The sequence below is a fragment of the Neofelis nebulosa genome, chromosome 8 (assembly GCF_028018385.1).
Source record: "Neofelis nebulosa isolate mNeoNeb1 chromosome 8, mNeoNeb1.pri, whole genome shotgun sequence".
Classification (NCBI taxonomy): Eukaryota; Metazoa; Chordata; class Mammalia; order Carnivora; family Felidae; genus Neofelis; species Neofelis nebulosa.
Window position 1 is genome coordinate 4,392,266 of NC_080789.1, and position 24,615 is coordinate 4,416,880.

At 39.4% G+C, this 24,615-nt stretch overlaps 1 protein-coding gene across 8 annotated transcripts in view; it reads left to right on the plus strand.

Moving 5' to 3' along the window:
• The window catches only part of SMC1B (structural maintenance of chromosomes 1B), an 86,844-nt gene that overhangs the window by 29,707 nt on the left and 32,522 nt on the right, over positions 1-24,615 (plus strand). For 4 of the 8 annotated variants that reach the window (XM_058741017.1, XM_058741016.1, XM_058741018.1 and 1 more), the window contains exons 6-12: positions 1,160-1,418; positions 2,372-2,512; positions 7,293-7,375; positions 8,168-8,375; positions 11,305-11,490; positions 12,670-12,849; positions 20,805-20,951. In XM_058741017.1, coding sequence (XP_058597000.1) covers positions 1,160-1,418; positions 2,372-2,512; positions 7,293-7,375; positions 8,168-8,375; positions 11,305-11,490; positions 12,670-12,849; positions 20,805-20,951 — 1,204 coding nt within the window. The remainder of the gene's footprint in view (positions 1-1,159; positions 1,419-2,371; positions 2,513-7,292; positions 7,376-8,167; positions 8,376-11,304; positions 11,491-12,669; positions 12,850-20,804; positions 20,952-24,615) is intronic. The other 4 variants (XM_058741022.1, XM_058741023.1, XM_058741020.1 and 1 more) reach the window with 3 other exon arrangements.

Below are 24,615 nucleotides of genomic sequence, written 5' to 3' on the forward strand. Positions count from 1 at the left end.
GATATACAGAAAAATTCCAAAGATAGTAAGAGTTCCCATATTCCCCACATTCAGTTTCTCCTACTTGATAACATTATTAATATGATACATGTGTCAGAATTAGTGAACCAGTGTTCATGCACTACTGTTAACTGAAGTCCATGGTTGACTAATATTTTCTCTCTTTTCCCCAGTGTCTTTTGTCTCTGGTCCAGGACACTATGTTACATTTGTTATCCTGTTTCTGTGGGCTCCTCTTGGCTGTGACAGTTTCTCAGCCTTTCCTTGTTTTTGATGACCTAGATAATTTTGAGCCATATTGGTCAGGTGTTTTTGTAGAACGTCTCTTAATTTGGATTTGCCCGATAGTTTCTCATCATTAGTCAAGGTTTATGGATTTTGAAGGGGAAGGCCGTAGGGGGTAAAATGTCCTTCTCATCACATCGGGAATATCTACATATAATATGTTATATGACCTAGCATTTGTCTAATACATCATAATATGAGTTGCCATCATAGTTGATGTTGACCTTCTCTTGCCTGTCCGTAACCTCCATGGCAGTAGCGAGCAACCTGGCTTCCGTGGTCAGCCGGTCATTTTCAGTTCTAGTAATCATCTATGGCGGTACTGCTGATGTTAACCCATACCCTCATGGGGAGCAACTTTGGCAATGAGAGTACAGTGCCTGTGCACAGGTCCTCTTGCTTTTAGGTTTATAGACTTGACTCATTTTCAGAGTTACTTAGGTTAGCACCTTTCCTCCCAATCCCCTTCAGGAAGGTGATTTCATACACTGGTAATACAGTAGATTCTTTGGTCACATTTTGTATTCCATCTGGATCCCTTAGCCTCCTAAGTGATTTTTTAAATTTGTATACATTACATTAAGGTTCACTTTTGGTGCCATGAAGTTCTATGGGTTTTCACACATGTACGATGTCCTATATCCACCATTATGGTATCATACGGAGTGGTTTACCACTCAAAAAATTTCCCTGTGCTCCACCTGTTCAGTACCGTACCTCCCCCTCAACCTCCGGAAATCACTGATCTGCTTATAGTCTCTGAAAGTCAATTTTTAAAGTTTATTTTTAAATGTATGATTTGATCAAAAGAACTTCCTTCCCTTATATAGTATAGATTTAATTTACTTTAAAGCAAACTTTATTTTCTTTTTAGATCTCTTGAAGCACTTTTAAATCAGAAAAGGCCTCAGTACATTAAAGCCAAAGAAAATACTTCTCACCACCTCAAGAAATTAGATGTGGCTAAGAAATCAATAAAGGACAGTGAAAAACAATGTTCTAAACAGGAAGATGACATAAAGGCCCTGGAGACAGAGCTGGTTGATTTAGATGGTGCATGGAGAAGTTTTGAGAAGCAGGTTGAGGAAGAAATCTTATACAAAGGGCGAGACATTGAACTAGAAGCCAGTCAGGTGAACAAGTCAACATATGAGAAAACTTTCTATTATTTCAGCTTCTTAGCAATAACTTAAAGGATGTCCTCTCTGATATTTTAAGAGATTGATCTCAGACAATCCTCATCTCAGTGATGGGGATTGAAATTTTTCAGCCTATATGCAGAATGTATCTTTAGGGTATTTTTATTTTATAAGATCCGATGGCATTATAACCTTTATGAGTTCATTGAAGTCATAGAAAATACTTCAACAAGACCACATGGTATCATTTTGTAATAAAATTAGGTAATTGATATTCTTACGTTTTTGAGGTAATCATTTTTTCCTTACGAATATTATAAAAACTTAAAAATCAAATATACGTGGCTTTGAAGAAACATGACCACTTGATTGGCAGGAGGGAAGTTGATTGAGGTGGTTTAAATGTGGTGGTGAATTAATATGCAGTTTGGTGTGTAAGATTTAATTATAACAAATGGGAAAAAAATAATTGGCAAATTGGTCGTAGAGCTCCCATAATTTTTAATTCAGAGTTTTCAAACATTCAACTGACTTTTTATCATATATCTTTCATTAATGTTATGATAATTTTACATCATAAAATATATACCAAAATAACTATATAAATAAAATATTTGATTTTATATGAACTCCTTGCATGTGGACTGTTCATGAGTTTAATCCCCTTCTTGTTTTATTTTTTAATCCCCCTTCTCTTTAAGTTTTTCTTGCAGAGACTTTATAGAGTTGGTTTTGAATCCTTATCTGTCTCTCTATCTAGGCAGTTTTAAATAAGAAGAGGTTCATTTTACATTCACATTATCTTACCTGGAAAAGATAACCAATTATGATCTGATTTATTTAAAACTGATAAGATTATCTTCCAGTCAAAGGATATCACATAAAAATTTCCTCTCGTGTTTCTTCTGTGAGTTAGTAATATTTTACTCCTTATACTCCTTATACAGCTGGATCGTTATAAAGAACTTAAGGAACAAGTAAGAAAGAAAGTGGCTATAATGACCCAACAACTGGAAAAGCTGCAGTGGGAACAGAGGGCTGATAAAGAAAGACTGGCATTCGAGAAGAGGAGGCATGGAGAAGTTCAGGTACCTCTGTTTGTGCAGTCATGACGGGGAGTTACCATCAATGAAATGGTATTCTCTTTTTATGTCAGCTTTTCAGTGTAGTAATGGATTGACATTAGGCATAAGCAATTAATTTTAAAAATTCTGGATTCCTTGTTTTGCCACTGAGTGTCCTTTAGGTGCTCCTTCATCATGGTCTAAGATAGAAGCAGAAAGCACCTTCTTTCATGTAATCAGTAAGTGTTTTCTACACACCTGTGTGGTGATGGGCATGAGCAGATCCCACAATTTTGTTTCCTTCATGTGTTTTAGTTCAGTGAGGTGAGGAGGAGGATAAATAAAGAGAAAAAAGAGACAAGTATCTTAACAGAGGTGAATGCAAGGCCCTGTGGAAACATCAAGGACACAGCCCAGGAGGAGCCTGGGAGCTTACTGCACTGCGTGGGAAGTGACCGTCAAGGCCGCATGATAGTGCTCTGCCCTCCAGTTAGGCAGACCTGGCTTCCAGCCAGTCTCCTCCTGTCACGGGTCTGCGTAGTCTTGAGAAGTAACCAAATTCTTTAACTTGTCTGGGCTGGGCTTTGATTTCTTCATTTATGCAAGAGGGACCAATGAGTCTACCTCATAGAGACAGGAAAGTTGAATCACGATGAAAGTGTGTGAGAAGACACGAAGTGTCTGGTCTCTTCCTCTATGCCTCATGACCTCGTTTTCCAAAGAGTGAGAATCGGACTCCAAAATCGTTATGGCAATTCAGCGGGTCACAAATCGTGGTATTTTATACAGTCGGTGGGGCCATCCTAAAAATATGGCCATTTCTGATAAGAATTGTAAAGGGTAAATGGTTCTGAATTATATACACATTTGACTTATAAGTAAATATTTGGAATTTAGAAGAAAACGTTGATTGATTACTTTGCCAGGCACGTTGCGTTCGTTGGCTCCTGTACATCTCACAATAATAACAAAGAGTAGGTATTTACTCTAGGGTACAGATGAGGAAACAGGATTGGGATTTCAAAATGAAATGTGTCTGTGGAAATGGGTCTGACGTTTTCCAGAGATAACAGCAATAATATTATAGTGTAGCGTTTATCTGTACATACCACGTATATGGCATTTTACGGCACTGCTCTGAACCCGATTTATTTATTCAATATTCCGACAAATGTACGAAGCAGATACTAGTATTGTTATGTTCTCATCCTGGGTTTTCCTCTTTTCTGAGTTTTCTGCCTTGGTGACTTATATGCCCATAGATTTGAATGTCATCCGCTGATGACTCCCCAAATCGTATCTCTTCCTCACAACCTCATATATCCAGCTGCTTTGTCAGCACCTCCTTTGTGGATGTTGAATAGATCTCTCAAACTTCATCCAAGCCGAGCTTCTGATCTTCACCCCCACATGCTTCCCACACGTAATCTTTCCCATTTTAGGTGATGAAATTCACTCTTACTGGTTGCTCTGACCAGAAAACTTGGGTTCCGTCTTTGACTCCTTCAGGGAATTGTGCCGGCTCCACTTTGTACCAAGTCTCGCATCGCTTCTCCACTGCCCTGCTGGTCCCGATCACCGTCTTCTTGTTTGTTTGTTTGTACCACTCTGATAGCCTGCCAGGTTTTCCTGTTTCCGCTGTCGTCTCCTCTACAACGGCCTCAGCACAGCAGCCGAAGAAATGGTTTTAATATCTAAGTCAGATCACGACACTTACTCTTTTTTACTTCCTCCAGTAGCTCGCCATCACACACAAAGTCAGGGTCCTTGAGTGCCCTCCATAGAGCTACCTGATCGCTCGCCCCTCCCCCTCCAGTTTACCTTTCAAATCTCCGCTTTATCTGTTCTCCCTCTTACTCCCTGTGATCTGGCTGTACTGGCCTCCTGGAACATGTTGGACATATTTCTGCCTTCAGGCCTTTGCACCGGTTATTCCTCTGCTAGGAACAAGCTTGCCCTACATTTCTTCATTTGCCACTCCCTCACTTCCTGCAAGTCTTTGCTCAGATGTTGCTTTCTCGTTGAAGCCTACCCTGACCTCCCTATCTAAAATTATAGTACCCACCACACTTCTGCTGGCCTTGCCCCGGCTCTGTTCTCCCAAAGTGTTTCTCTCCTAACACATGATTTAATTTCCATACTATATTTGTCTGCCTTCCCCCTCTAGAATGTTAACTCCACAAAAGCGGGGAGATGTTTGTCTGTTTTGTTCACCGATACAACCCAAGTGTCTAGAATAGTTCCTTATCCAGAAGGGATAATCAGTAAATATTCGATGGACGAATTTCACGGATGAAGGAATCAAGGCACAACATGGTTAACTTGACTAAACGAGTAAGTGGAGGAACTGGGATTTGGTTCCAGGCGCTTTGTCTCCACAGTCAGTCTTCTTCACCATACACTGCACTGCCTCTCACGTTAGGCCTGTTGTGAATTGGCAGGTGAAAAGACGACCAAGAATGAAAGGCGAACTATGTGATAATCATGAGTGGAAGAGAGAATGTTTTGTGGAAGGAGAAAAACAGAGGTAGCACCAAAGCAGTAACTACTTTAAAACACTTGTAGCATTTGCATCACATTGTAAAATTGTACACTGGTTTCAGTAAATACTCTTTGTACATTTTTGCCTTTGTACATGCTAGTTTTGGGAAAACCTCCTCATCTTTACATATTAAATTCTGTAGTTACTCACACTGCAAAGCCTTCTCGGGCCCACTTTTTCTTCCCACCAAAAACCTGAAACTAATTTATTCCTCATCTGATTACTCGTTGGGCTTAATCTGCATCTAAGGGCTTTTATCAGATTGAATAAGAAGTACAGTTCATTTGGTACCAGTTCCACTAGACTGGAAGCTTTTAAAGGCAGGGTTTGTAACAGTGTTCGTTGTAAACCATGTACTTAGGTGTCAGTAAGTGGTGGTTGAGTTGCAGCTGTCTCTTTTTTTTTAACGTTTATGTGACAGAGAGCACACATGCATACACGTGAGTGGGAGAGGGGAAGGCAGGGAGAGAATCCCAAGCAGGCTCCATGCTGTCAGCACAGAGCCTGACACGGTGCTCGATCTCACGAGCCGTGAGATCATGACCTGAAGTGAAATCAAGTGTCAGGCGCCCTGTGGCTGTCTTTTGAATACAAACACATCGGTAGTAGAAGAGGAACATGTCAGGTTGGAGACAGATGGAGACGTCCGTACCCAGACTCAGTTTCCCACAGGACAGGAGGAGCTTTAACTTCCCACAGATCCTGAGATCACAAGGTTCTGGGCGGTGTTTGCTTCTCCCAGACAACTGCGTGATCAGCCGACATCTCAAATCCAGAAGACCCGGTACCAAAACAGTCTGATTATCCTCTATTGTGTGTTGAGCAGAACACCCAGGCCTTAACCACTTCTCCATGGGAAGACCCTGGCCTTTTCCATTTTCTTCATTAAAGCCCATTCTTTAAACTAAGCCATATCTGAAGTTTGTTCTGAGCTCTTGGCATAACAGATGGTGACCTTGATAAGTATTGACCACAAAGGAGCCCAGTGGCGTGATACAAGGCCTGGGAGTGGCCAGAGCAAAGGCAGAGGCAGGTGTTTCCGATTGACTTAATTTGGTATGCCTCGTTCATCTTGTTTTTGCTTCTTTGAATGGAATTCTTTTTTGTTGTGGAAAGTTTTATTTTTTTAATGTTTATTTTTGAGAGAGAGAGACACAAACTATGAGCAGGAGAGGGGCAGAGAGAGAGAGGGAGACACAGAATCGGAAGCAAGCTCCAGGCTCTGAGCTGTCAGCACAGAGCCCGACGCAGGGCTCGAACCCGTGAACTGTGGGATCCTGACCTGAGCCGAAGTCAGACGCTTAACTGACTGAGCCACCCAGGCGCCCCTCTTTGAATGGAATTCTTAAGTTTGTGATAATAGAATTTCAGTATAACGACTCTAATTGTGAAATGTGTGAGTTCTAGAGAAAAGGAACTATGTCTTGCTTATTTTTATAACTCCGGCACCTAGCACAGTAGATGTTTATTCAGTGAATTTGTATTACAAATGAGTAAAATGACATAATTATCTTCATAGAATATATTTTTCCTTTTCCAGATGAAAAATTTGTCATTTCATCTGCTATTATATACTGAAAAGGAATTGTTTTTACTTTGGTACGCTCCTGGTTTTAGATCACTTAGTAATGGAGTCAGAAAGGTTAATCTGGCTGTAGTGCACGGGGTGAATACGGGAAAGGTTAGATACGAAGCCTTGAAGGCTAGTACAGCACTTGTATTTAGTGATTCAGTGAATGGAGCAAGACTTTTGCAAAGTCCTAGTCTCACAAGCCCATGGTTGCCTTCCAGGTGCCTATGCTGTTTGTAACACCAAGTAGCTGCCCTAGAATTACTGTCTACTTGTGTGTCTCCCACCAGCCCTCAGTCCTTGAGAGCAGAGACTCTATCCTGTTCATTATTATATCTCTAGTTCCCAGTACATGGCAGCCAGGGAATAAATATTCATTGAATGAATTAGTTTGAGGGACAGATAAGAAATGTGTAGATATTTGAAGATCAACCCTTAGAGTTTGGAGTTGCCAAATATCTAGTGAGTGGTGGAGCCGGGATTTGAACCTTGACCCTTACAAACTCAAAGCTCTATGCTTTACTGCCTTTTCAGAGTTAAACCTTGCTCTTATAGGTGTTTTCATATGGTTATGTTTGATATATTTCAAGTTTAGAACATCTTACAATTCTCTAGTAACTTCTAGGAGGATAGTGAAAAATAACTTTATTTGGAGTTGCTGTAATTGATTTTAAGTTTTCTTCCTGTTTTAGGAAAATCTAAAACAAATAAAAGAGCAGATAGAAGATCATAAAAAACGAATAGAGAAGTTGGAAGAATATACGAAAACATGCATGTGGGTACAGGGGAAATTCTTGTGGCTTTCTTATGTCTCAAGGGTCTGGTATATTTGGGGTATTTCTGTGAAATGAAAGCTTCCACTGTATCATAATGTTCTCACTCCTGCGGTTTTTTTCTTTTTTAAAAAAATGGTTATTTGTTTTGAGGGGGGAAGGGGCAGAGAGAGAAGGAGAGAGAGAGAATCCCAAGCAGGCTCCATACTCAGCATGGAGCCCAATGTGGGGCTCGATCCCATGACTGCAAGATCACGACCTGAACTGAAATCAAGAGTTGGACATTTAACCAACTGAGCCATCCAGGGGCCCCTCACTCCTCCATTTTTTTCATTTCATTGTAGATGATTAAAAATTATACTTAACCACATAAGTAAATACACTATTTAAGTTTTAAAATATAAACTTTCAAGTGATGAAACTTGAAATGTTGGTATTGATGTTTTATGATAAGTTATGTCACGATAGCTGGCATGACCCGATTGTCCTCCCACTAAGATTTTTGTTTTTCATTGGCATTTACTTATTTTAAGCCCACAACGACTCCTCTGATTATAGTGATCTATCCTTACTTTCACTTTCTCAGTCTTCAGAAATGTGTATCTTCTGAATCAACAAAGAATGATCAAAATCTCTTTGCCCATGTCCGGTGCTGAGCTTATTTTATTGTCGTTTTCATCATTTAAAATTGATGAGCACTATTCCATTCCCCTACAGTGCCAGACCTCAGTATGTTGTATCTTGCAATTAATTTTTTTTCTTTTTGCTAGTAACTTATTGTTATTATTATGTAGGGATTGCTTGAAAGAGAAAAAACAGCAAGAGGAAACCCTAGTGGTTGAAATTGAAAACACAAAATCAAGAATGTCTGAAGTTAATGAAGAATTGAACCTTATTAGAAGTGAATTGCAGAATGCTGGAATTGATAAACATGAGGGAAAACGTCAGCAGAAGAGAGCAGAAGTTCTAGAACACCTTAAAAGACTTTACCCAGATTCTGTGGTAATTAGAAGTGAATAGTTAATTGAAACAAAAGGGCTAAGCTTTCTTATTTGGGATTTTAAAAGTTACCATTACTAGGAAGCAGAATTATTTCAGAAGTCTTTTAGTTTTGTGTTTGATTATTTGTATTTAAACTATAATAGTAGATAATTGTGACAAAGTTTAACTTCCAACAGTGTCTAAAGATAAGTAATTATCTGAGAGAGACCTGGACATTAACAGTGTGACCCAGAAAGTCTGAGTTACGACCACTATCCCCATAGGTCACAACACATCGCCTCAAGCCTATGTTCTTCTTGGTTTGGTTTGGTTTTGTTTTTAATATTTTCAGTTAACCTCAAGGGCATACTTTTGAAATAATGATGTTCTATTCTCTAAATCTGTGTATCCACTTCTGCTGACACATTTCATTAGCCCCGGTTGTCGGGGCATCAGCTTCACAGAATGACTTCCTCTGCTGTCGGGGTTGTGGTGTCTCACTCTCTTGTCATTAACACCAGGGGACACCGTGCAGTCCTTCTCTTAGGAGGGCCTCTTCTTAGCTTTTGGCCCTGGCAACCTCTTGAACTGTTTTGAAACCGGTCTTGACTTCTAGGTAGTGATGGGGGAGGAATAAGGCCGGGTCACACAATCCTTCCCCCCAGTACCAAACAGAATGACGAAACTAGTTTTTTTTTGTTTTTTTTTTAATTTTTTTTTCAACGTTTTTTATTTATTTTTGGGACAGAGAGAGACAGAGCATGAACGGGGGAGGGGCAGAGAGAGAGGGAGACACAGAATCGGAAACAAGCTCCAGGCTCCGAGCCATCAGCCCAGAGCCTGACGCGGGGCTCGAACTCACGGACCGCGAGATCGTGACCTGGCTGAAGTCGGACGCTTAACCGACTGTGCCACCCAGGCGCCCCCGAAACTAGTTTTAAAAAGTAGTTTAACAACCGAAAAAGGAACGGGGCTATTACATCTAATGCCGTAAACTTCAGAAAATGGTGATAGTCCATGATTTAAAAAAAAAAAAAAGAAAAAAATTTGAACATTTCTTGTTCTTAACTCTGCAGAAGGAAAACTGACAAATTCCTGAGAATTCTCACCTAGTATCCCTTAATCTAGCAACAAGTAAACACAAGTATATACGTGTGTGTGTGTGTGTGTGTGTGTGTGTGTGTGTGTGTATGTGTGTATATATATTATATATATCTGTTTCCTTCTGATTCAAAACTAGCGGGTCAGGAAACATAAACCTCTGATGTTCTTAGATGGAAGTAAAGGCCAATTCAAAACCCTCTACCCAAAATGGAATTTTCCCTCCTCCCCCGAGGCAGAGGAACCTTGGTATTGGATATTAATTAAAAACTCAGAAGAAAGAGCAAAGCTCAAGTATTCAGACAAAAGATCTACACAGCCTCAACTCTGCTCTCACTTGCCCCTATCCTCCACGCCATTAGGTGATAGAAAACAGACCAGAAAATACTGAGGAGATAAAACAGAAAATACCTAATTTAGTCCACCACTTGGTGCTCTCAGTTGTAGGTGAGGCAATCAGGAAAGTTATCCTCCACAGCAACTTAAAGGTCTGAACAGAGCTGCCCACGTCAGCAAGTTGAAAAGAATCAATACAACAGCTGTAGGTACCTGCAATAATAAAAAGAAAGAGTAATTTAAAAAGCATTTAGAATGGGGCGCCTGAGTGGCTCAGTTGGTTAAGCGTCCAACTTTGGCTCAGGTCGTGATCTCACAGTTTGTGGGTTCAAGCCCCATGTCGGCCTCTGTGCTGATATCTTGGAGCTGGACCCTGCTTCAGATTCTGTGTCTCCCTCTCTCTCTGCCCCTCCCCTGTTCACGCTCTGTCTCTGAAAAAAATTTTTTAAATAAAATGTTTAAAAAAGCATTTAGGAGTCAAAGAGGCTAGTCTGGAAGAAGGTTACTGAACAAAATCCCCCTTAAGTATGGTGTGCTATGGATAATTTAATAAGAGCTTGAATTCATAAAACCAGATTCACATCTGAGCTAAAACAAAATAAAAAGTAAACCATAGAGCCAAGAAAACAAATCAAGAACAAATATTATTGCTGAACTAATAAGTAAATTGCAAGTAGCGAGGAATGGGTTCTGTAGCTGAAAGTCAAATGACTGACCTGGAAGTGAGGTTTGAGTTAATCACAGGTTGAGCGGAGAAGAAAAATACAAACAGCAAGGTGATGAATATTAAAGACAACGATGCCCTATCATAAAGAAATTGGTATTCCTGAAATAGAACCTATTAAATGAAGAAAGAGTAGAAAGATGTAAAATTGAATCTTCAGATATTCTAGGGAGCAGTGATGATACGGGACGGTTGATATGCTGACACTTTCTAGTAAAGTTTTTGATTTTCAGTCTAATTACTTCTTGGCCATTCATCAGATCTCATATAACACTTCTTCATAGGAAGACTTCCCTGGCTTCTCCAGTCAACCTGGTCCCCGTTACATGCGCTCAGGATACTTTGTGTTATCACGGTGTATATTATTCCTCTATTTTGTGCATGCTTATAATTATCATTTATATCTTCTCTACTGGACTGAAAGCCTTGTAAGGTCACTTGTTCAGTGATGGTCACACAATTTCTAGCTCAGTAAACTGCGTGTAGCAGGCACCTCATAGATTCTTATTTAATACTCAGAGAGTGGATGAGTTACCGTGGCTTGGTGAAGCATTTCAATACCTTGGTAAGGCTAGTCTCTCCTCGTTACTCTTAAATGAAGTGTGGCACACCTAAATGGATACTTCCTAATTAAACCTATGTCCATTTGAATGAGACAGTGTTCAAATATGATATTTATAGTTCTATAAAATTAGTTTATGGTCCATTATGCTCTGTTACATTGAAAAACAGTGAATTATTTGTCCCTCAATAATGTGTTTGTTTTCTCCTGTTTTGAAACCTGCTAAGTTTGGAAGACTGCTTGACCTCTGCCACCCTATTCATAAGAAATACCAACTGGCTGTTACTAAACTTTTTGGTCGCTACATGGTTGCCATTGTTGTAGCCTCTGAGAAGGTAGCAAAAGATTGTATTCGATTTCTGAAGGAGGAAAGAGCTGAACCGGAGACATTCCTTGCTCTAGATTACCTTGATGTAAGAGATTTGTAATGTTTCTTACCTAGTGGTGACAAAATCTTGTCTTTAAAGCATGTCTTTATTGCCTAAAACTAGGCACTGATAGAAAAAAAGTCATAGCTTGAATGCCTGTTAGTCACTCAAATGGCTGCTGTTAGAATATTGGTAGGCAAAGCATAGTAGTTCTTGATTTAATATCATTTCTTTCTAATTTAGTTTTGCTGTAAGTGTACCTTGATGATTTTGAGGACATTACTCTAGTGGTACACCACTCTGCCTGCTAGCCAGCAATTTATTTTGTTCTGTAGCAAACGGTAGGAACAGTTAAGACATACCAGTCTGTCCTTGAAATGCCGACCCTGGGTCTCAGTTGTTAAATATGCAATCACATATTTACATACATCGCAGGAAACACGTATCAGTCTTTGGTAAAGCAGACAAAATTTGGGGCCTAATGTATTGAGAGGCCTTAGAGTATCCAGAGTAAATTCCCATAGCAGGAGGCTTGTCATTATCATAATTGACGTCCTTTACTGGTTTTTCGCCTCCTAGAGAAAATGCTCTGCTTGGTCCAGCTTTCCAGACCCTGAGCTGCAGGCAGTGTGTGTAGCGGTTAGAGCTTGTGCCCTAGACTTGGACTGCCCTGCACTTGACTCCCCGCCTTGTTTGTCATTAGTTCTCACTGGCTTGTTCTCATAACAGTGAGGTCATACCTACCTGCTGTTTTCCAGTAATCATCGCGGACACTTTTTGAAAATCTGTTTACACACCCAGCCTAAAAGTCATGTCGAAAAAGGTCTGAAGGCTTTCCTGGTCATTTAAGCCTAAAATGATTTTCAGAGTTCCATGATGTGCCACTCTCTTGACACATACGTAAGTGGGTGTTATCTCCCATTAGATTTTCTCATTTTGAGAGCCTGGAACCCTGGTCAGCCATTGCTTTGGCCCAGCTGGCTGGTGGCAGAGTTGAATCTGGAAATTGTATCTTCTGGCTTTTGCTCAAGTGTGTTTTCTTTCAGTGTTATGTGGGCCAGTCAGTGGGATATAGTTCATCAGGTTCTTGTCAAATTTTATTGCATATAAGTTCATTCTGTTAATTTGTTGCTGTCATGCTTATGTATGCTTTTGGAGCATGTACTAAATATTGCATTTTTATTTTAGTGTATCTAATATAACAAGTATTTTTTAACCTTTCAGATCAAGCCAATCAATGAAAGACTGAGGGAGATTAAAGGCTGTAAAATGATGATTGATGTCATAAAGACTCAGTTTCCTCAGCTGAAGAAAGTAATTCAGTTCGTATGTGGAAATGGCCTTGTCTGTGAGACTGTGGAGGAAGCAAGGCATATTGCATTCGGTGGACCTGAAAGACGGAAAGTAAGAGGCTTAGATCACACCTTGGGATAATTTGAAGCAGTATTTATAAGACTAACATACTATACACACAAATATTTATATATGCTCATATGTTCTCTTTTAGAAGGAAAACTAACAGAACCTAGGACAGTTACGGCTTCGGTGATTGTTAAAATGTCTCGTTGAATTTTCAAAGAATTAATTTCTGTAGTGTTCCCTGTTATCATAAATTATATTTTAGAAATTAGATCTATTGTAATCATAGCCTAACGCAGTTAATTTTTTTTTTTTTTTTTTTTTTTTTTTTTTTTAACCTGACATGCAGTAAATGTCCTTGGTGCATCTCTGACTTTCCTGGCGTTTCATATATCATACATGTGTTTCTGGATACCGGGAAAAAGGTTTTAGGGGCTTATATTTTATTTATTTATTTATTTTTTTTCAACATTATTTATTTATTTTTGGGACATAGAGAGACAGAGCATGAACGGGGGAGGGGCAGAGAGAGAGGGAGACACAGAATCGGAAACAGGCTCCAGGCTCCGAGCCATCAGCCCAGAGCCCGACGCGGGGCTCGAACTCACGGACCGCGAGATCGGGACCTGGCCGAAGTCGGACGCTTAACCGACTGTGCCACCCAGGCGCCCCCCGGGGCTTATATTTTATATTAATTCTTCCGTAGCTCAACGCAGACATTGTCCTTTTACACATTCACGGTTTTGGCACACTTGAAGTTCTAAGGATAGCACAATTGAAATGAGCTTACTGAATGCTAATCTCAAGAGGATAATTTTTATGTAAAAAGTACCGTTTTACTCAGTTGAATAATTTATATTTAGTTAAGCAGTGTTAAATTCCTCAAATTATCTGACATAGGGTTTTTTTGAACTACATTTGTTATGAATTATAGAGTCTGAGAGCATAAGTTATGAGGTAAGACCAGTGATGCTACTTAGTATTTAATGATACACCTTCCAGAGAGTTTCTACACATCTAATTTTATCATTTAAAATTGGAGAAATAGGGGCGCCTGGGTGGCGCAGTCGGTTAGGCGTCCGACTTCAGCCAGGTCATGATCTCGCGGTCCGTGAGTTCGAGCCCCGCGTCAGGCTCTGGGCTGATGGCTCGGAGCCTGGAGCCTGTTTCTGATTCTGTGTCTCCCTCTCTCTCTGCCCCTCCCCCGTTCATGCTCTGTCTCTCTCTGTCCCAAAATAAATAAAAAATGTTGAAAAAAAAAAAATTAAAAAAAAAAAAAAATTGGAGAAATAATAGTGCCCATTTCATAGGGTTAGAGGGTCAAATTAAGTAAGAACATGTAAATGCCATTTCAGTGCCTAGCAGATAGCTCTCAAAAAGTGCCAGCTCTTTGTTTATTTAGTACTAAGCTAATTTACACATCAGATCTGGAATGTCCAGAATTGCAAATTAATCCAAAATAGGCTATTGTTATGAGAAGTAGGAATTTCCAGTGTTGAGTTTATTAACTTGCCTAACATGATTAATTTCTCATACATTTTAGTACTTCTTTCAGTAATCGTAATTTGATCACTGTCATTGACTTCTACACATTAAATTTAAGGAGGTATCATAAGTGAGCTACTAAGATATTTTGCTACCTATTTATACTATAATTGATTTTTGTATGTTTGTAAAATATGTTTGTAAAATTGATTTTGAAGATTTGTATGGTCAGTTTCAAGAGGTCACATGAAGATAAGACTGTTTATTCTTTCATTCAACGAACTTTCACGGCCCTATATCTTGTTCACAGTAACACGCCTTACTCCTCTAGGCTGTATCTCGTTCTTTTCATTATTTCAAAATTTTAATTAGCTTCATTTGTCTTATTTGTATCTTAAGTATATTTCAGGGACTATATCTTCTTCCTGTTCCACTTAAAGAATTTTCTGTGTAGACGTCACATTTCACAGAAAATGTGTCTTCAGTTTGTGCTTTTGGTTTTCCATGGACTTGATATCTTCCTACAGACTCGATATTGGGTTTAAAATGTTTTTAAATTCAAATACTGCAAGTGACATCACAAAATGATATTTGGGCTAGTTTATAATCTACACAGTATATATGAACTACACAGTATAAGTTATAGCAGTTCTGCTAGCTATAGTTTGGTCATCAAGATTTTTATGATAACTCAATTTCTAAATATTTTTAAATTTATATAACATTTTAAAATCTGGACTCTCTTTAAATGCATGCGATTATTCCATCCATTCCCCTTAACCAGAGAAACAATAATAATTTGTTTCCTTTCCCATAAGTTGGGTGACTTACTTTAAAAAGTATATGGAAAGATATATTTATGTTTTTAACATGGTTAGCAAAAAACAGACCCAGAAAAATGTCATTAGCTAGCTAGTAATTTATGAAAAGATCATTTTTCCAAAAATTATGCACATTAAACAAAATAAAATGCAGGGTACAGTAAATTGAAAAAACTGGGTACCAGGGCGCCTGGGTGGCTCAGTCGGTTGAGCGTCCAACTTCAGCTCAGGTCATGATCTCACGGTTCGTGAGTTCGAGCCCTGCCTCGGGCTCTGTGGCTGACCACTCGGAGCCTGGAGCTCCTTCGGATCCTGTGTCTCCCTCTCTCTCTGTGCCACTCCCCACTCTCACTCTGTCTGTCTCTCTCTCAAAAATAAATAATAAACATTAAAAAAAAATTTAAAAACTGGGCATCATCTAGAACAGAACATAGTTGAATCTAAATTTCATACCTTATATCAGAATATATTTCAGATGGATTCAAAATATAAATGCGAGAAATGAAACTCTAAGTCTACTAAGAGAAAGCATGGGGGCTTTATTTTTATTATTTTTTTTTTTTAATGTTTATTTCTGAGACAGAGAGAGACAGAGCATAAGTGCAGGAGGGGCAGAGAAAGAGGGAGACACAGAATCAGAAGCAGACTCTAGGCTCTGAGCTGTCAGCACAGAGCCCGACGCGGGGCTCAAACCCACGAACCACGAGATCATGACCTGAGCCAAAGTCAGTCGATCAACCCACTGAGCCACCCAGGCGCCCCAGGGCTTTATTCTTAATGTCAGAGACAGTAAGACCTTTTCAGTATGACAAAAAAAAAAAAAAACCCAAAGCCATAAAAGATGGGTAAATTCACATAAAAAATTCTGCACGGCACAAACCACAAGCAAAGTCAAAAGACATGGCAAACCAGGGATAATATTTGCAGCTCAGAGTAAAGAGCAAATTTTCCTATAAATCAATGGAAAAAAAGAACACAAAGCAGAAAAATGGATGAAGGATTTGAACAAACGTATTGTCGTGGAAGGAAATATAATTGCTCTTCTATGTGAAAACTCATTCTCCCTTTATGTGGGAAATGCCAACTAAAACTGCACTCAGTGCTTTTTCCACCTGTCGGGTTGATAAACATTGGAAGGTTTGCTAACACCGTGTGAGGAGAGAAACCCTTCCATCCCCTGCTCTGAGTGTAAAATTCGTATCAGCTCTGCGAAGGGCTGTTCTACCATCTGTACTGTTTAGGAACTTCACAAAGAGATGAACTCACATGTACATGAAATGATTTATTTATTGAACCATTCTGTGTAACAGGCAAAATGGGAAACATTCCAGACAAGACTAATTCAATGAAAGTAGTGTGTTCATAGAATGGAATACTAATAATGTGCAACCTGAAATGAGTGAAGTCCTTTATGTACAAGTATGAGACCACCTCCAAGATCTATTCAGTTTTTTAAAAAAGTCATATGTAGACTAGGGTGTAGTGGGTTACCATGTGTGTAAAACATTGGGGGAAATAAGAGACGCTTGCATGCATCTGTTTATGCAAGAACATTCTGGGAGAATGCATAAGAAAATCACATCATTGATAACCTCTGGGGAGGGCATGTGGGTGGTAGGGGCCAGGGAAATGTTTCACTCTACAGTCTTGTGTCTTTTGGATTTTGAATTCGGTGAATATCTTTTCCATTCAGAAATAAAATGTTAAAGTATATTATTTTTCATACCACTGAAAGGGAACGTTAAAAATATGTAGAATCTGCATAACACAAAAATTTATGGGAGAATCTACCTTAGCAGTTTATAAGGCTGAAACGCTATTCTTGAAACAGTTGGAGCTGATTCGGTGGATTGGTTGGTAATCCTGCAGAATAAGTGTTTAATGCCTAAGAATTTTTTTCTAGCACATACTCTCTAGAAGTTTGATTTAGTGTTATTTAAAAATTCCTCCCACTCTTCTGTCACGAAATCCCAACTGTGCCAGCCAAGGTATTTTTCAGGAATGTGACCTCCGACTAGGATTACTACCCTGACCAACTAATGTAAGATTTAAGTTAAGGAAATTGTAGGCTGGAAGTTATAGTCCTCTGGAATAGGAATTTGACTGTAAATCAAATGAAAATAGGTTGTTGGAGATTACATTTACCTTGAGAAGAAATGTTATTTTAATAAACCTAGAAACTATTAAAACAAGTAAGATTCATAACTCTGTGATTGGTGCTCACAATGTTTTTGGAATTGAAGGAAGTGTATAACATGGTCGGTGAGAACACGGGGATAGATGTGCAGCCAACTTGGGCTTTGGTCCGTGTGTATGGCCTTAGGCAAGTTACCTAATATCTTTTGGTCCCTATCTGTACAATGGAAATAGTATCTACTTAATGGGGTTGTGAACATAGAACTAAACAGCATCTCTGTACTGTGCCGAGCACGTTATATGCAGTAGTCAACCGTTGTAGTAACAACAGCAGCAGCCAACCAAGCAATGAAGTAAAAAGAGCCTCAGAAAACCGTACCCCTGAACAAAGAGGAGAAGTTGACTTGTAGCTGGGAAGAGGGCGCTGGCGTTGTACTCCCATGCACGATATGGCAGATTGTCATTAGCGCAGAGCTTTTTGTGCCCCTGTCCACGCCTGCCCCCGGTGAGGTTTTCCTCGCTGTTATGTTTGGTTTTTGCATATCAGATATACAAGTTAATAAATGTGCAACTCAGAGATTTGGGAAAATAGAGCTCAAAAAGGAAAATGAAAGCCATCCCTAACTTGTCTCCTGGAGTTACCAGAGAAAACATTTGGACATACCACCTGTATTAAAATTTTTTTCATTGTTGATCTGAAATTCACATGTAACTGGGCGTGCTGCTTCTCTCTTTGCTAAATCTGGCATCCATACCCTAGCAAGATCTAGTGCGTACTATGGTATGTAAGCTATGTGTTTAGGAAGCAGTTCTATCATTCTTAACTTTTGTAAGTATTGTTTTTACATGTTTAATGGGGTCTTTACTATAAAATCAAATATATATTTCCTTAATTTTTCCCATGTTTTTTGGTGGTACCGGTTCTGTATTTTAATTTTAATCTGAAATTTATTTTGATGTGTATTATTAGGTATAGGTATTAGCTCTTCTCCCCTAAATGGTTAATTACCTATCCCAATATCATATATTGAATAATTTTTGTTTTTCTGCTTGCTTAATTGAATTCAGTGATTTCCCATTTTCTCTTTTTCAGTGATTTCTCATTATGGATTATTATATTTGGTTATTCTTATCTCTAGTTATTTATTTGAGGCTATCTTATTGCATATTTATATTTATTATAATCTTTATTATGATTTATAAAATCTAATTTCTTTTAGAAAGTAATCAAAATATGCGTTATAAATAAGTAAATAAAATACTAGCCTACAAGCACTGTAAAATCAGTATGTCTGAAACTAAATTAATATTCTTTCTAAATCTTGATCTCCTGTATTTAATTCTTGGTGCCACTATTCTAGCTAAATGAAGTTCTGGTTTTTCCCCAAGGATTTCCTCATAACCTCTATAATCCCAGTCTATTGGACCAGTCTGTTTTTCAAATAATTGCCAGAATGGTCTGTTTAAAGCTCATGTCTGATCACCTCTGTCTCCTGTGTGCTACCATCCCATTCCATGTTAATCCCTCCGCGCCCTCCATAAACTCCCTGGTCCTTAGTGGTGTTCAGTCCTCGTTTTCCCGTGAGGGCACACAAAGAGCTCCACGATCTGCCCTGCCTGCTAGCCGTACCTCTGTGCTATTCCTTCACTGTCACGCTCCTTTCTAGGAATTCCAAACTCACGTTGCCTCTGTCTCCATCCCACCCCTGTGACACATGCACATACGCACAGTCTGTGTGTCCGTGCCCCGCTGCCTGCATTCCACCACCGCCCTTTTCTGGGCTACCTCCTACCTGTGTGTGTCAGAGACTGCAGTGGCCTGCTTGGTATCCCTTTCCCTGCTTTCCTTACTAACAGAAGCCTGATCTTCCTGCGTGACAATCTAGGAGGGACAATTGGAAGTAAATGGCAGTCATCAGTAGTCCTGCGAGGAAAGTTTCTTAATAGAACTTTTACCTCCTTTTGTGAAACATAGACACAGTAGCTGGAGCTGTAGGGTTCTCCTGGACTGCCAAATGACTTTGAGACGGTCACGTAAGAGATACAGACATACACATCACTAGTGACACATAGTGTAAACGTAAAGTAAGCTTTGTGGAGAACTTAAAAGCAGAAAAGGAGAGGAGCCTATGTGGTTCTTCACCTTTCCTTCAGTGTGAATGAAATACGGTTTGGCCAGGCAGACATAGCCCGAGCTAAAAGTGTTCCCAGAGAGGGACGCTGCCTCCATATCACTGCACGTTGTTGTGAAGAAGTCAGAGGAGTCAGCAAGGTGTGTACCAGTGGGCTTCCCAAACTGCCCTCCCGCTCAGAGAGCTTCCCGTTAGGAGCTCAGTCTCCATGCCACTGCTGTTGCTATCCAGTGAAGATGTAATGCTTTTCCGCAGAGCCCTTTCAGACCATGAGCAAACTGATTGCCAGGCCGACAGTTGGGAAGGAAAGGAGCCCCTAAAGCCTTCCAGAAAATAACAAGGCTGTCTCCCTTGAAGAGTGATCCAGATACTAAGGATTCTATCAGGAGTCTGGGTTTTTGTTAACTCTGGAGTCACCATAAAAACCCTGGAACGCGTACCTCTGTAACTGTGAGACAAGTAAACTGAGTTTTCTGGTAAATATAGCTAGTTACGTCTAACTAGTTCCTCTGACAAGATACAGTGGAAGCCTTCGCCTCTTCAGGAAGCCTTCTGCAGAGCAGCTGGGTTGGAGTCCTCCAGTTTTAGGCTTCCAGATTATTCTGAGTATGATTCTAGCTTCTCATCGCTTTATGCTGTAATGATGTTTCTTTTCCCCACGAGAGTGATTTGCTGAGGGTCAGTACCATATGTCACTTCTTTGGTCACTCCGGTCCCCGGTATGGAACGTCTCAAACACAGTAGCACGCAGGGAATGTTTGTCTGATTGAAGGAATGAAAGAGATTCCTATTTGTTGACTTCTTTTTTTTTTTTTTTTTAAGCTCACATTGCATGGTTTTAGTCTTACACGGTTGGTCTGCACCTGCTTTCACCAAATAATTAGAAACGTTTGCAAAACACTGAGAATCATTTACTGCATAAAGCATATGATTACTCACTGGACTATAAACTTGAAGCTATTTTGTACCTCTGACTCTGTTTAAATTTTTTTCTTCCTCCCGGTTTCATTTGCATCGGGGAGAATGTGATATGCTTGGTATCTAAGGCTGTTTTCATAATATGCCACTGGCATGTGGTAAGAAATTCTTCAAAACACAGGAATATATAATGCAAACTATTTGATACCAAATTTGCCTCTCATTATTGACTATGTTTGGAACTAATGTACAATTTACTTTGAAACTTTTTAACGGCTGCTAATCTGTTGCCTAGAATTGCTTTGGGCCTTAGCAAAACAGGACTTGTATTTGTGGTTCATTTATTGGCTAGTGTCTGTCCCTTCATGAGTTGGGTATTTTATTCATAAATTTCATTAAGTGGTTTTTCTCATCTATAAATTCTCAGCTGGAAAAATTTCCATATTATGTCCAATCTTTATCTTCCTTATGTACATCTCTCCAGGATAAAATGTTTTTAATTTTACAGACAGTAGCTCTTGATGGAACATTATTTTTAAAATCTGGGGTGATCTCTGGAGGATCAAGTGACTTAAAATACAAGGCTAGATGCTGGGATGAGAAGGAGATAAAGAACTTAAAAGACAGAAGAACCCAGCTGATCCAGGAATTAAAGGTAAGCCCATGCTGTAGACATTGTGGCATACTAAGGAGAGTAATTGTGTTTTTAAACAAATTTTTGGGCTAATGCAAGGACTATGTCTGTTTAAAAAAATTCAAGTAAAGCAAAATAGAATAAATTAAAATATAAAAATCTTTCTCTTACCTATCCTTACATCTCCGTGATATTTGCTAAACACAGTCTGATATATAGCCTCTGGAAATTTTCTCTGTATATGCAAGTATATATATTATTTTTCCTGCTTGTTTTATGATAGACTTTCGCTACAAACAATGTTTGCAACAAGCTTTTTCATTTAATGTTATGACACGGACATGTTTTCATCTTAGCACACAGAGAATGACTTTTTTATTTTAAATGTTTCTTATTTATTTTGGCGGGGAGAAAGAATGCGAGCGGGGGAGGGGCAGAGAGAGAGGGAGACACAGGATCCGAAGCAGCTCCAGGCTCCGAGCCGTCGGCACAGAGCCCGACGTGGGGCTCGAACACACGAGATCATGACCCGAGCCGGAAGTCGGACGCTTAACCGACTGAGCCACCCAGGCTCCCGGAGAACCACTTATTTTTAATGAATCCTGCCTGGTATTTCATTACATAGGTTGTGTTTATTGCACCAGTCTCCAATAGTGGATGTGTTGGTTTTTGCTATTACAAATGATGCATCATTATACGTTAAAAAAAATTTTTTTAAGTTTATTTTTATTTACTTTGAGAGAGAGAGAGAGAGAGAGCAAGTGGAGGAGGGGCTGAGAGGGAGGGAGACAGAATCCCAAGCAGGTTCTGCACTGTCAGCACAGAGCCTGACGCAAGGCTCGAGCTCACGAACTGGGAGATCGTGACCTGAGACAAAGTCAAGAGTTGGACGCTTAACCAACTGAGCTACCCAGGTGCCCCTCATGACATGTTCTTTAGAGGATGAAAACCAAAGTACCTAGGAGGATAAATTCTGTAGCCACACTGCCTGAGTTTGAATCCTGGCTCTGCCACTTGCTGGCAGTATGGCCTTGGGCAAGATACCTAACCCATTGTATCTTAGTTTTCCTGCCTGTAAAATGGGGAGAATAAAAGTACCTTCCTTTTAGGGTTATTTTAAGGATTAAATCAGATAATCCAGTTAAAATACTTAAAATGGTATCTGGTATGTGTGAGTACTGTAGACATGTTTGTTGTTATTCTTTAAAATACCTTTATTTGGGGGCGCCTGGATGGCTCATACAGTTAAGCGTCCGACTTCAGCTCAGGGCATGATCTCACGGTCTGTGAGTTCGAGCCCCGCGTTGGGCTCTGTGCTGACGGCTCGGAGCCTGGAGCCTGCTTTGGATTCTGTGTCTCCCTCGCTCTCTGCCCCGCCCCCGCTCACGCTCTGTCTCTCTCAAAAATAAACAGTAGATAAATAAATAAAATATCTTTGTATAAATACATCTCTAAGATGAATTCCTATAAGTGGAATTTCCAGGTCTAAGGGTATGTATGTTACTAAATTCCCATCAAAAGAAAACCTGTAGTAGAATGTGTATATCCCTAGAGGGCAACATTGGATATTAACAGATATTTTAATCTTTGCCAACCTGATTGGTTAAAAAAAATATCTGAGGGGCGCCTGGGTGGCGCAGTCGGTTAAGCGTCCGACTTCAGCCAGGTCACGATCTCGCGGTCCGTGAGTTTGAGCCCCGCGTCAGGCTCTGGGCTGATGGCTCGGAGCCTGGAGCCTGTTTCCGATTCTGTGTCTCCCTCTGTCTCTGCCCCTCCCCCGTTCATGCTCTGTCTCTCTCTGTCCCAAAAATAAATAAAAAACGTTGAAAAAAAAAAAATTTTAAAAAATATCTGATTGTTTGAATATGCATTTCTTAAATTATAACTGAGGTTGAGCATCTCCTCATATATTCATTGGTTCTTTGTAATTTTTGCTATAAAGTTCTTACTTCTTGTGCACATTTTTCTATTAGGCTGCTTGTTATTTTATTACCTACTTTAAGAATTATTTTCGGGGCACCTGGGTGGCTCAGTCGGTTAAGCATCCGGCTTCAGCTTAGGTCATGATCTCATGGTTCGTGGGTTTGAGCCCTGTGTAGGGCTCTGCACTGACAGCTTGGAGCCTGGAGCCTGCCTCGGATTCTGTGTGTGTGTCTCTCTTGCTCTCTGCCCCTCCCCCACTTGTGTGTGCCCTGGCTCGCTCACTCGCTCGCTCGCTCTCCAAAATAAATAATAGAAAACATTAAAAAAAAAAAAGAATTATTTGTATAAGTAAATTAATTCTTAGTCATATATGTTGTAAATATATTTGTGACTTTTTGTTGGCTTTAATGAGGTGTGTAATTTATATACAGTAATAGGCACCAATTTTAAGTGTGTGATTCAGTATGTTTTGACAGTTGTATGTAGTCGTGTAATTGCCCCCACAATCATATTTAGAACATTTCTATCACCTTCCAGATTTCTTTATGGTTGGCCTCCTCCCCTGGACCCTGAACTGAGAGTGGGGGTAACAAAGCACCTTCACAGCACTGTTAAGAGGATTAAGTGGGTGAATAAATGTAAACTTTATAGAACACTGATCAAAGTACTCAATAAATGTGAGATATTTAAAATATCCATGAAACAATTATAAAAACTGATCATATACTTGTCCATAATAGAAATCTCAATAGTTTTTTAAAAGGTCACCTTGATTATAATTAAGTTAGAAGTAACAACTAAAAAAATTTTTGTTTGCATAGAAATTAAGAAATGTACTTATAGGTAGTTTTGGGATCAAAGAAGTAATGAAAAGGCAAATCACAACATGTCTCTAAAGTGGTAAATGGGAAGTCTGTGAGACATATAAAAGCTACATCAAGAGGAAATACCCTCAGAAGAAAGATTCAATATAAGGGCATTTATTACTTTAAGAAATTAGAACAGGGGCGCCTGGGTGGCGCAGTCGGTTAAGCGTCCGACTTCAGCCAGGTCACGATCTCGCGGTCCGTGAGTTCGAGCCCCGCGTCAGGCTCTGGGCTGATGGCTCAGAGCCTGGAGCCTGTTTCCGATTCTGTGTCTCCCTCTCTCTCTGCCCCTCCCCCGTTCATGCTATGTCTCTCTCTGTCCCAAAAATAAATAAAAAAAAAACGTTGAAAAAAAAAATTTAAAAAAAAAAAAAAAAAAAAAAAAAAAAAAGAAATTAGAACAACAGCCACAAAATAAACAGAAAAAACTTATAATGTAATTTTTTAAGCTAAAATTAATTAGAGCACAAGTCAAAATAGAAAAAAGACTAGTGAGTCTAAAAGCTGTTCTTTTGAAAGGCTGAGAAATTGCAATTTTAATAAAGGGAGGAAAAATTAGAGGCAAAAATATACAGCCTGCAAATGAGAAAATTAAAATCATTTAAAGAGAATCTTAAAAGCAAATAACTATGTAATAACAAAATAAAAAATCTGAAAGAAATGGAAGATTTTCAGAAAAATATAATTAAAAATATAAAAATAAATATAGGGACGCCTGGGTGGCTCAATTAAGTGTCCAACTCTTGATCTCAGTTCAAATCTTGATCTCACAGTCGTGAGTTCAAACTCCACACTGAGCTCTGTTCTGGGTATGAAGCCTACTTAAAAGAAGATAGGTACATACATGCATACATACATACATACATACATACACACACATAGATAGATAGATAGAT